This window comes from Leguminivora glycinivorella, chromosome 26 (genome assembly GCF_023078275.1).
Source record: "Leguminivora glycinivorella isolate SPB_JAAS2020 chromosome 26, LegGlyc_1.1, whole genome shotgun sequence".
Classification (NCBI taxonomy): Eukaryota; Metazoa; Arthropoda; class Insecta; order Lepidoptera; family Tortricidae; genus Leguminivora; species Leguminivora glycinivorella.
The window spans coordinates 6,241,600-6,253,454 of record NC_062996.1 but is presented as its reverse complement, the minus strand read 5'-3'; the positions used below and the strand labels follow the sequence as shown (position 1 = coordinate 6,253,454).

At 39.7% G+C, this 11,855-nt stretch overlaps 1 protein-coding gene across 1 annotated transcript in view; it reads left to right on the top strand.

Moving 5' to 3' along the window:
* Nucleotides 1-214: 214 nt before the first annotated feature.
* LOC125239888 overlaps nt 215-11,855 on the top strand; it is a 35,009-nt gene continuing 23,368 nt past the window's right edge. The window contains exons 1-7 of the mRNA XM_048147652.1: nt 215-933; nt 2,828-2,955; nt 4,568-4,683; nt 6,386-6,502; nt 6,850-6,969; nt 7,270-7,385; nt 8,696-8,887. Coding sequence (XP_048003609.1) covers nt 466-933; nt 2,828-2,955; nt 4,568-4,683; nt 6,386-6,502; nt 6,850-6,969; nt 7,270-7,385; nt 8,696-8,887 — 1,257 coding nt within the window. The 5' untranslated portion in view covers nt 215-465. The remainder of the gene's footprint in view (nt 934-2,827; nt 2,956-4,567; nt 4,684-6,385; nt 6,503-6,849; nt 6,970-7,269; nt 7,386-8,695; nt 8,888-11,855) is intronic.

Genomic DNA, 11,855 nt, shown 5'->3' with positions numbered 1-11,855 from the left:
TCAGTAGACTTTATTTATTTCATACCATGTTTGAGAAAAGCACTATACATACCTCGGCGGGAAATGGAGTTGCCCGCCTCAGACCTATCCGGCCTCGCTTTGTTTCGTATTCGTCTTTATGTGTACTACTCTTTGGCCGGGGGGCTTTGAGAACATTTGAGAAAAATGCTTTTATATGGCAACATTAATAGTAAAATGTGGCGATTAAAAATGGCGTCTCTTTGAGTTGAGTTGTCCCTTTCGCACTTAAATACGGCGGTTTAATCTCAATTTTATGTTATCAAACAAGCATTTTTGCTGTTATTATTGCAAAAATTACCAACTCGATCATATTTATCTTATTTTCTTCACAATAAAGCATTAATCTATTGGAAAAATGATGTCTAATGGGTGCGGCGTACCTCTGTTTACTATAGTTACTTTTATTTCCAAATATTTAAACAATATCACGTCTCAGCGTATTTCATGCGCGTTTTAGTGCAATTACATAGTGAACAAATAAAAATGGACAAGAAAAACAAAAAGAAAACTGTGATAAAGCGGAAAAGTGACGATCCTGGGGAAAGCGACAAGAAAAAAATTATGGTTAGCCGTGCGAAGACTGACGAGGAAAAAGACAAAGTGGAGGTTGTGAATCAAGTTGTAGAGGTGCCGGTGGAGCAGGGGCAGCAGATAGTGCATACTGGGCAGCTGGTGGAAGGGAATTTCGAGCAGCCAGTGTTCGTTAACATGAAAGGTGAACCTGTGCAACTCGGGCCCAATACAGTGATACTTTATGAGCAAAGCGGGAACCCCTCGAACTTTGCGTTTGGTGGTATGTGGACTATGGATTCGTCGGGCCGCATAGTAATGGCGGAGACGATTTATGATGTGAAAGGGGAGCCAGAAGAGGAAGGAACCACATTTGTACAGGGTACACCTGAAGTTAGCAATGTAAGTGTTTTTGATTTATTAACGACCAACTGGGGGTTGTGCCCAGCTTTCTACTATATAAACAACATAATAAGACACTTAAAATAACCTCGATAACAACATGCATGTCAAAATTAAGTGCCATCAACAGATGGGTGAATCCAACGTAAAAGTAACCTGTCACGACTTCATTGCGTGTTTATTTGAACTATAGCTGCAAATGAAAGGATCTATGCATATATCGGGAAAGTAACATTTATTTAGAGATAGATTATCACTTGCACTAACATTGTGAATAAATGGAACATGCCATAAAATCGTTACTCTTGCCGTGGATTGACCCAGATGTTATTGCATAAAAAGTATAGCAAGGTTTAGGATTCTGAATCTTGTAGATGTAGTGCAAGGATGCCCAGATAGAAACAGGTGGGCTGTCAATTGGTTGTTTGCAATAATTAAGCCTAACTCTTAAAATTGGAGTTATCAAATTCTGTTCTGTCAGCATTCATATCTTATACTAATCTCCTCAAATCTGTTTGATTTCCTACAAAACAGATGTACCAGCTCAGGCTAGAGTTTTACCCTCAGGCTGTGTTTCTGGGATACTAGCAGCATAGTCTATCAATGTTATTAGCTGCTAGGTTTGGTTAGACAAACGTCAAGTGAAAATAGTCTTCATCTCAACCAAATCTAAAATAATCCATACTAATATTATAAATGGGAAAGTGTGTGTGTCTGTTTGATTGTCAGTCTCTCACGGCAAAACGGGGCGACGAATTGACATGATTTTTTAAGTGGAGATAGTTGAAGGGATGGAAAGTGACATAGGCTACTTTTTGTCTCTTTCTAACGCGAGCGAAGCCATAGGCAAAAGCTAGTATACAATATTGTAAATAATATTGTTAATAGTTGTCATGTCATGCTTTCTAAATTATTTTTCCCCTCACTAGCTCGGAAACACGTGTTTTGTTCTTTAATACCAGCGGGTAAAAACGCATTTTATCCACTGTAGTGAGTAAAGTACTTTGACCTTGAATAAAGTCGAATTAACTGCTTCAAAATTGATAAAAGTAGGTGAATCTAGTAATAAAGATGATTTACCACCTGTGGAACTACTGGAAGCAGTGATAAGACGCATTTTTTGCGTTGTAGTTTCCTCGCTATAGTGAGGGGAAAATTATTTTTCTCACTGCACCCACATTCTCAAATTTCTGTTTTGCCCTATGGTTGTCTGGTAGAGAATGCCTTAAGACATTAAGTCCGCCATTTATTCTTTTTCTTTCAATTGTGCAATAAAGTTTAAATAAATAAATCTTAAAATAGGAGTTAGTAATGTAATTGCCAGTAGTGTCCCTCGAAGGCTACCTTTTCATATGAAGTGTTGATTTGAAGTCTTTGAGATCATAGTGTCCATTCAGAATTTTGTACACTTCAATAAGGCCTCCTGTATCTCTTTTTTCTTTGAGTGAAGTCATTCAGTGCTAAATATGGTGAACCTTGTTCTTCATTAAATGAAATAAATAAATAAATATTGGGGACACCTTACACAGATCAACTTAGCCCCATGCTAAGCAAAGCTTGTACTATGGGTGCTAAGCGACAATATACATACTTAAATAGATAAATACATACTTATATACATAGAAAACAGCCATGACTCAGGAACAAAGATCTGTCTCATCACACAAATAAATGGGATTCAAACCCAGGACCAAAACCGCGGCTTAGCAGGCAGGGTCACTACCGGCTGAGCCAGACCAGTTGCCATTATTATTGAATTCATTCTTTTTCAATTAAGCCTAATTAAAAGAGACCCGCAAGGATCTATTACATGGACCTTCACTTGATGCAAGAAACATAGCACCAAGTAATATCCTATTAGTCCTCACTTACTCCAAATTGCCATATGTTTCAGCAACAAGTAGAAGAACAGCCGAACACGTATCAGCAGTATGAGATGAGCAACAACCAGCAAACCGTTGAAACACCACAGGAGTATGAGGTGGCCATCATTGAGAATCCGCCTACGGAGAATGCTGAAAGGTAATCTATCTATCTCTCTATCTATTAAGCCCCTTTTTTCTGAATTAGAGAATGTCTTTAGTTCAGTGTGCCGCTTGGCAAAGGCCTCCTCTAGCTCTTTCCATTGACGTCTATCCTGGGCCACTCTTCTCCACTTCGAGCTCACTGTAAGCTTCAGTTCGTCCTCCCATCTCATTCGGGGTTTTTTCTGGCCCCTAGTACAACCTCTAGGGTACCAATTTGTTATGATTTGGCTCCATTTCTCCTGCTTGTCTCGGAGCATATGGCCGGTCCATCTCCACTTCTTCTGGTCAATTTTCAATAGTATGTCGGTTACTTTTGTTTTTTCCCTAAGGTCTTCGTTTCGAACTTTGTCCAATCTTCATATCCCCATCATACTCCGTTCCATAGACCTCTGGCAGAACATGAGCCTGTCCCGGTGCTCCTTAGTGAGTGCCCATGTCTCGCATCCATATGTAATGCAGGCCGAAGCCGAACACGTATCAGCAGTATGAGATGAGCAACAACCAGCAAACCGTTGAAACACCACAGGAGTATGAGGTGGCCATCATTGAGAACCCGCCTACGGAGAATGCTGAAAGGTAATACTAAACTTTTTTTTTTTTTTTTGCCAATATTTTTTTTTTATTGTTTTAGGGAATTTTAGGTCAATTGTACTCAGAATCACGAGTACTTTCAATCTCACTGGGAGACAAAAAGTGTCCCAGAATTTCCATACATTTTTGTTACTTTCCTCTTTTGTTACCCCATATATGTACGGAAAATGGTAACAAAATAAGAAAAAATCGTATGGGACAATTTTTTTAACTACTAGGATTGAAAAGGCTAGTAATTCTGAGTAGAAATAGCATTTTTTTTTTTTCAAAAATATCACACTTCATAAAAGTGGCAAAAAAAAAAAGAAATGCTCAGCTAGTTTTTATCAGGAGCAATACTATATACTTTTAAAGTAAAGGAAGCGAGGCTAGTTTGGTATTCCAGAAGGGTTCAGGTTCGGGTTCCAGCTGTACACTTAAATAGTACATTGTGCAACATAGGCCAGAGTTAAATATTACAAACAAGAGTAAGTTACATTGTGAGGGCTTTTGGGGCGATTTAGAGACTCGATTTTGCAATTTTCTTACACCCCAAGTTTTACACAGATTTTTCTATAACTCCCACTACACTTGCATGTGCAATAGAGATGCAACGAATAGTTGGCCGGATACCGAATATATTCGGACAGCAGAAATTTACCTACATACCTACAATTTAAGCAGGGAGCGGGCGCGTCGTGCAGGTTTTGACTTGTTTCGTAGTGAAATTCGCTCAGAGTCCGTTTTTGTTTAAACGTTTATTTTTTTAATAATAAATGGCTATGATAATAAGTATCATAACTGAAACTGATTTTTTTTTTACATTTAATTTGTTTACCCCAAAATCATTCTATCAAAAATAGTACATCCGGTATCCGGCCGGATAGTACCTCACTATCCGGTATCCGGCCGAATATTAAAATAAGGGCCGAATAGGCCGGATACCGAATAGTAACCGAATATTCGGTGCATCTCTAATGTGCACTCTTACTGAGGGAGTGTGATGAAAAATGTTAAATAACCTTGTTTGTTCACAGCGCTGAGCCTTCAGTGATCACAACAGAAGAACAACTAGTTGCTGCAGGAACCGGCGCGGTCCGTTGGCTCAACCAGAAATATGACTTTGTTGTGAGGAAACTCCAGCTTAATTATGGTAAGTATTAATTTCCTAGGGCTCCCAATCGTGTATAGGGTCGGCCCTCCATAAGATCCTTCCACACCTTTCTATTTTTAGCCAGCCCCTTGGCATGGTTCCAGCTAATAGAGATGGGCCGAATACGGACTTTGCCGAATACGAATATTCGGCCGAACATTCGGTTCAGCTGTTACCGAACCGAACATTCGGCCTAATATTCGGTTCCGCCATATTTTAAATTCTGGCTTGGAGTTAAAAACTTTTCAATGATTGATACCTAATGGGTACTAAGGCTCTTATTGTTCCTATAAGTTAGTGCTGAAGAAAATTTTGGTTTTGGTTTCTTAAACTACGTAATTTTCACTTTCTTACATAATTATTGTAGGTAATTATATTTTAACGCATTTTATCTCCTTTTTGTGGTTCCTTAAAATGTTGGAATAGGATGTCATTATATTATCCGATGAAAAACGAAACAACTTACGCTATTTATTTACTTTGTTTAATCGGTAAATATTCGTCAATGTAACCGAACTATTCGGCCGAATACGAACATTGAAAAACTAGCCGAATATGCTGAATACCGAATATTCGGCCCATCTCTAGTTTTAGCTCAGTCCAAATTCACGCAGCTCGTTCTCTATGCTCCGCCTCCAGGTGTGTATACGGCACACAACGACAACCGTATGCTCAATGAGCTGAACAACTGCAACATGGCCACCGGCGTCACGGCCTCTCTAGTTTTATATGCTCTGAAGTACATCCAATTCAGCCAACCTATCAGATTGACATACATAACAAAACTTGTATGCAAAATCTCGTACCGTCTAATTAATGTGTTATATATTTGTGCCCCAAAATGGCGGAAGTTGTATTTTTATTTGTCAATAATTTTTTTTTCTCCCTTGCGAATGAGTTTTTTCGGAAGTTACGTACGAAATATAATTTTATATTTACCACTAACCACTGACTTTCGTGAGGAAACCTGTGTACAATAAGAGTTTTGAATGATTCACGGTTATTTTCATTAGATTTATATTGACCGGGATATAGAAAATGAAAAAGGTAATCACGGTCTATATCCCGGTCAATATAAGTCTAACCTGCATACATCTGCGAAGGAATTCAAAGGTGTATGTGAAGTAGAGATGGGCCGAATATTCGGTAAATATTCGGTATTCGGCAAGTTTTTCAATGTTCGTATTCGGCCGAATAATTCGGTTTGGTTTGTTTATTACATTGGCCGAATATGTACCGAAAAAACAAAGAAAATAACTAATGAAGATCTTACGTACTCCATTGGATAATAAGCTCCTATTTTAGTAACTTTTCAAGGAACTGCTAAAAAGAGAAACCCATGCGTCAAGATATAAATACAATTGTTATGTAAAAAAGTTAAAAAAACCGTATTTTAAGAGTTGAAAAGAGTTCAGAGTTATTTTAACTAAGTTTTAGTTGTCCACTAAATCATAAAAACATAGTTGTAGTTATGATATGTAACCATTATCAATAATTTCAAATATTCGGTTCGGTAAGAGCTGAACCGAATGTTCGGCCGAATATTCGTATTCGGCAAAGTCCATATTCGGCCCATCTCTAATCTGAAGTCTCCAATCTGCATCGGGCTAGCGTGGGGACTATAGCCCTCTCTTATGTGTCTGTGACCAGCAGTGGGACGAATATATATAGGCTCAATTATTTATTTTATTATGTTCCACAGATGCTGGAGTGAAACTTCTCCACTCGCCATCGGGTTGCATTCAGTGCGTGTACCTCACGACTCCCAGCATGCAAATGGCCTTCAACGCGGTTCCTCAGTTCCTCTGCATCGAGACAGGTACTCATCAAAAACTATTGTTATACACGGTGAAATAAAAAGGGCTGTTCAAACTTTGAATAGTGACTTTTGAGGTCATGATGTTTGAGACAGGTAATTTTTTTTTGCAATTTCAGGATTGGTCCCATAATAAAAGTTTCTCAGTATTAACTAAGTTTGGGGCTAAGTTCATATGTGTAAGATGTTTATTTAGCTATTATGTAGTTGGGATATAGACTTAACTGCAAGAACAGCACTACTGTCACATACACTTCATTTGAAGGTTTATAAGCCCTTGGATTAAAAACTTTCTTACACTCCTTGCTTTTTTGTTACAAATTATACTATAAGTATATTATTCCTTACAGGCATCGAGTTCAACAGTACCATCCCAACAGTGGGCGGTACATCTAGCCCCAGCGTGAAGCATAACGTCACCCTATTCTTAGCAGAAGATGGAAACGGGAAGTCTGTCATTGTGAGCGCAGGTGTGTAACCACAGTATATAAAGAGTATTATCGTACCAAGGATGATTTTAAGAACTAGCTTTTGCCCGCGGCTTCGCTCGTGTTGGATTCTAAAATTGCGGAATTCTCCATACAAACTCCCCCCCCCCCTAGAGAAGTTAGGGGTTAGAAAGAGACAAAAAGTAGCCTATGTCACTCTCCATCCTTTCAACTATCTCCACTTAAAAAATCACGTCAATTCGTCGCTCCGTGAAAGACTGACAAAGAAACAGACGTACTCTTTCCCATTTATAATATTAGTATGTATTTTCTTGTTTGCAGGCATATCGGCGTTGATAGGCGACGATTTGACTTGGCTGCTCGACACTTTCAAGTCGTGCAACCCAGCCTGGAGGCAAGTGCGTTGCGTCGTGGCAGACCCTACTAAATGTCAGCAGGTAAGTCACTTAGCCTTTAATTCCTAAATCTTAAAATAAGCAAAAAAATGGTCTCATACCTACTGAAAAAATACAAATAATTTATTAAGAAAAACAAATAATAATCAATGATTATTAATCATCGACCAGATGTCACGGGCTCTATTTCTCTTTTTAGGGTTCCGTAGTCAACTAGGAACCCTTATAGTTTCGCCATGTCTGTCTGTCCGTCCGTCCGTCCGTCCGTCCGCGGATAATCTCAGTAACCGTTAGCACTAGAAAGCTGAAATTTGGTACCAATATGTATATCAATCACGCCAACAAAGTGCAAAAATAAAAAATGGAAAAAAATGTTTTATTAGGGTACCCCCCCCCTACATGTAAAGTGGGGGCTGATATTTTTTTTTTCATTCCAACCCCAACGTGTGATATATTGTTGGATAGGTATTTAAAAATGAATAAGGGTTTACTAAGATTGTTTTTTGATAATATTAATATTTTCGGAAATAATCGCTCCTAAAGGAAAAAAAGTGCGTCCCCCCCCTCTAACTTTTGAACCATATGTTTAAAAAATATGAAAAAATCACAAAAGTAGAACTTTATAAAGACTTTCTAGGAAAATTGTTTTGAACTTGATAGGTTCAGTAGTTTTGAGAAAAATACGGAAAACTACGGAACCCTACACTGAGCGTGGCCCGACACGCTCTTGGCCGGTTTTTTTTACATCTGGCAATGACTCTCTTGAATTGTATTTTAGATATTTTGTTCCTGAGTCATGGGTGTTTTCTATATGTATAAATATGTGTATATTATATTTATCGCGGAATGAGTATCTACCACACAAGCCTTCTCGAGCTGATCGTGGGACTCTGTCAATCTGTGTAAGATCGTCATATAATATTTATAATAGTTACCGTTCCGTGTCACAATTTGGTGCCGTGACCAGGATATCAGAATCAATTAATTTTATCAGCCAAAATATTTTCGAATGAATTGTATTTTTAACCCCCGACGCAAAAACGGCGGGGTGTTATAAGTTTGACGTGTCTGTCTGTGGCATCGTAGCTCCCGAACGGATGAACCGATTTAGATTTAGTTTGTTTTTTATAAGTTTGACTGATCTGTCTGTCTGTGTGTGTGTCTGTCTGTGGCATCGTAGCTCCCGAACGGATGAACCGATTTAGATTTAGTTTTTTTTTGTCTGAAAGTTGAATTAATCGGGAGTGTTCTTAGCCATGTTTCATGAAAATCGGTCTACTATGTCGCGGTCGGGGGTTTTTTCAAAATTTCAATTTTGTGGTTATTATAATAGTGATAATTTCCGTCCGCAGTCTGTCCGCGCGGCGTTCCCGTCGTCCCACGTGACGTGCTCCGTGTGGCAGGCCGCCCGCGCCTGCGCGCGCCTCGCGCACCTCGCCGCGCGCCGCGACGACGCTTCTCTGTCGCCGGACGACGTCGCCGCCAGGACCAAGACCTATGCTCTGGCGCTGTTGAGGGGGGAACACACACCGGCTCAACTACAGGTAAGGATATAAGATGCCTCGTGTCATTCTAGTTACGTGGCCGGATCAAGGGTCTCTGCGGAGACTGAACGAGACGCGAAGACGCTTCTCTATCGCCTGATGACGTGGCTGCCAGGACTAAAGCCCCATTTAGATGGTACGAGTTTCTCGTCCGTCTTGGTCGAGAAACTCGTATGACATTATCGTATGCGATAATCGCCTGGCGAGTATCGTACGAAAACGTTTACATTAGTGCGAGAAATAAAAACTCGCATACGAGTATCGTATGCGAGACTCGCCAGGCGAAATAGTTTAGACGGAGTGTAGAATTTTCGGGAGATATTTCCATAACATTTCTCGACTCGTCTAAACCGGTTCTCGTATGACATTCTTTCTCGAACGTGCGATTATCGCACGAATCGGAGCGAACCGATTTTCATACGAGTTTTGCCTGTCAACTTGCGTGCCTAGTTGCTAATTAATTAATTATAAACACATATACAGTAGAACCCGGTTAAAACGATCACGTTTAATACGATTTCCCGCATTATACGCCATTTTACGCCGGTCCCTACAATTTGAGACTTGTTTTCAGACATTTTTTCACGGTTAATACGACTCGCGTTCCCGCTTAATACACCATCTAAAACCACTCACCTTGCATTACTTTACAACTTTATTTATGCGGGTGACAATAATCGGAACTAATTGTACTGTACTAATTACGCGATTCTGGCGACACCGCCACCCGTAAAGATTAATTTGTAATTTGTCGTCCTAACTCAGCGGTTAGTGCGATAGTTCGTACCAACCTACATACACTTCGCTCATTATCACTGCTGCGGTGTTGAGTGTCGGTGTTGAGTCTCTGAATTCTTTGTCCCATCTTTGGTTCAGTGATGTCAAAAATAAGAAGAAAAACATTAATGCTCCAAGAAAAAGTAACCATATTAAAAGTTTACGATGAAAAATCACTTTTTTTTCTCGTTTAATACGATTTCCCGCATAATACGCTTTTTTGGCTGGGTCCCCTCAGAATCGTTTTAAGCGGGTTCTACTGTATTATATGCTTTTTTATAATATTGGGTATAATTTACCTTGGATTTATTTGAATTTAAGATGAATAGTACCCAATAATATTAAAAACACTATAAATGATTTATGAAGGTCTCAATAATATACAATAGGGAAAATAATGATTTCGACCGTAGCCCCGTTACCTAGCTAATAAAATCTTGGTTGCGATACTTGCGATTAGGTTTAGGATATTATTAAACATAGAATATAAATAACATTTTTTTTAAATTATAGTAGGCATTTTGCCCCATAGATATATGGGGTAAAATGTCAGTAGGTAAACATTAACTGTATAATATTAATAAGCCGAATTTATTTTTGGTTTTAGCAGTTACTGAGAGGTAGCTATAAATATAAAAACACCATGTTTTACATGATTTCTACTGAATTCATTTCGACTGAGTAGCGTATAAACTCGTATACGATTCTCGCATATGTGTTTTGTTTACACGGAGACATACAAATATCAAAGGCGAGGCGATTATCGCCCCCTCTCGTGCGATATCGTACGCATAGTTTACATGATACGATATTTTTTCTCGTACTTCGATAATCGTACGTCCGAGGCGAGAAACTCGTACCATCTAAATAGGGCTTTAGACTTATGCTCTAGCGCTGTTGAGAGGGGAACACACACCAGCTCAGTTACAGGTAAAGAAACAAAGCGTTTTGATAGATGGCTCAATCAAGAATTTTATACAGAGGTGGATGAGTAAGAAGCCTTCGTCACTTGATGATGTGGCTGCCGGGACCAAAACGTAGAGTAACGCTGCAGCTTACTACAAGCTAATCATACAGGAAGAGGTGAGAAGACGCTTCTCTGTCGCCTGATGTCGCCCTCTAGCGCTGTTAAGAGGGGAACACACCGACACAGTTACAGGTAACATAACGAGTCTCAAAAGAAGCTAGGAGATGATATCAAGGGTCTGTTAATGAATTGAGTGAAGGAAAAGCTTCAATATTGCTAGATGTTGCTGCGAGACCTATGCTCTAGCGCTGTTGAGAGGGGAACACACTCCGGCTCAGTTACAGGTAAAAGCTTTAGGACTACCAAGAGTCTATGGAGATCGCTAAAGCAGCAATGACTGGGCGAGGTGGATAGATGCTTTTCTATCGCTTTATGTTGCTGCCAGGACCAAGACCTATGTTCTAGCGCTGTTGAGGGGGGAACACACACCGGCACAGTTACAGGTAAGAAAAACACTGTTAAACAACTCATTCCAAGACTGGTGAAGAAACAACTGGGTTTGAAGACTGTATGCTTCTCTGTGACTGAAGATGCTGCGAGTAACAATATTTTTAATCTGGTCTTTCTAAGAGATGAGGAACAGCCTGCAGCTTACTACAAGGTAATAATAGCAGAATGGGAGAGGTGAGAAGATGCTTCTCTGTCGCCTGATGACGTGGCTGTGAAGACCAAGAATTATGCTCTAGCGCTGTTGAGGGGGGAACACACACCAGCTCAGTTGCAGGTAAGACAAGCTTTAGGACTGCCAAGAGTCTATGGAGGTCGCTAAAGCAGCAATGACTGGGCGAGGTGGATAGATGCTTTTCTATCGCTTGATGTTATGATAAGCTACTGTCGAAGTAAAATGTCTAATCACAGTGCATAGACAGTCATCTCTTGACACAAGCTTGAAACTTTTGACCATCAATTTTGATGATTTGGCCCATATTCTTAGCTTGATATAGCGCCATCTAGCTGAGCGTACCCCAAAGGTGTAATGCCATCTAGGTAGGTTTTTTTAGGGTTCCGTAGTCAACTAGGAACCCTTATAGTTTCGCCATGTCTGTCTGTCCGTCCGTCCGTCCGCGGATAATCTCAGTAACCGTTAGCACTAGAAAGCTGAAATTTGGTACCAATATACATATCAATTACGCCGACAAAGTGCAAAAAAATGTTTTGTTAGGG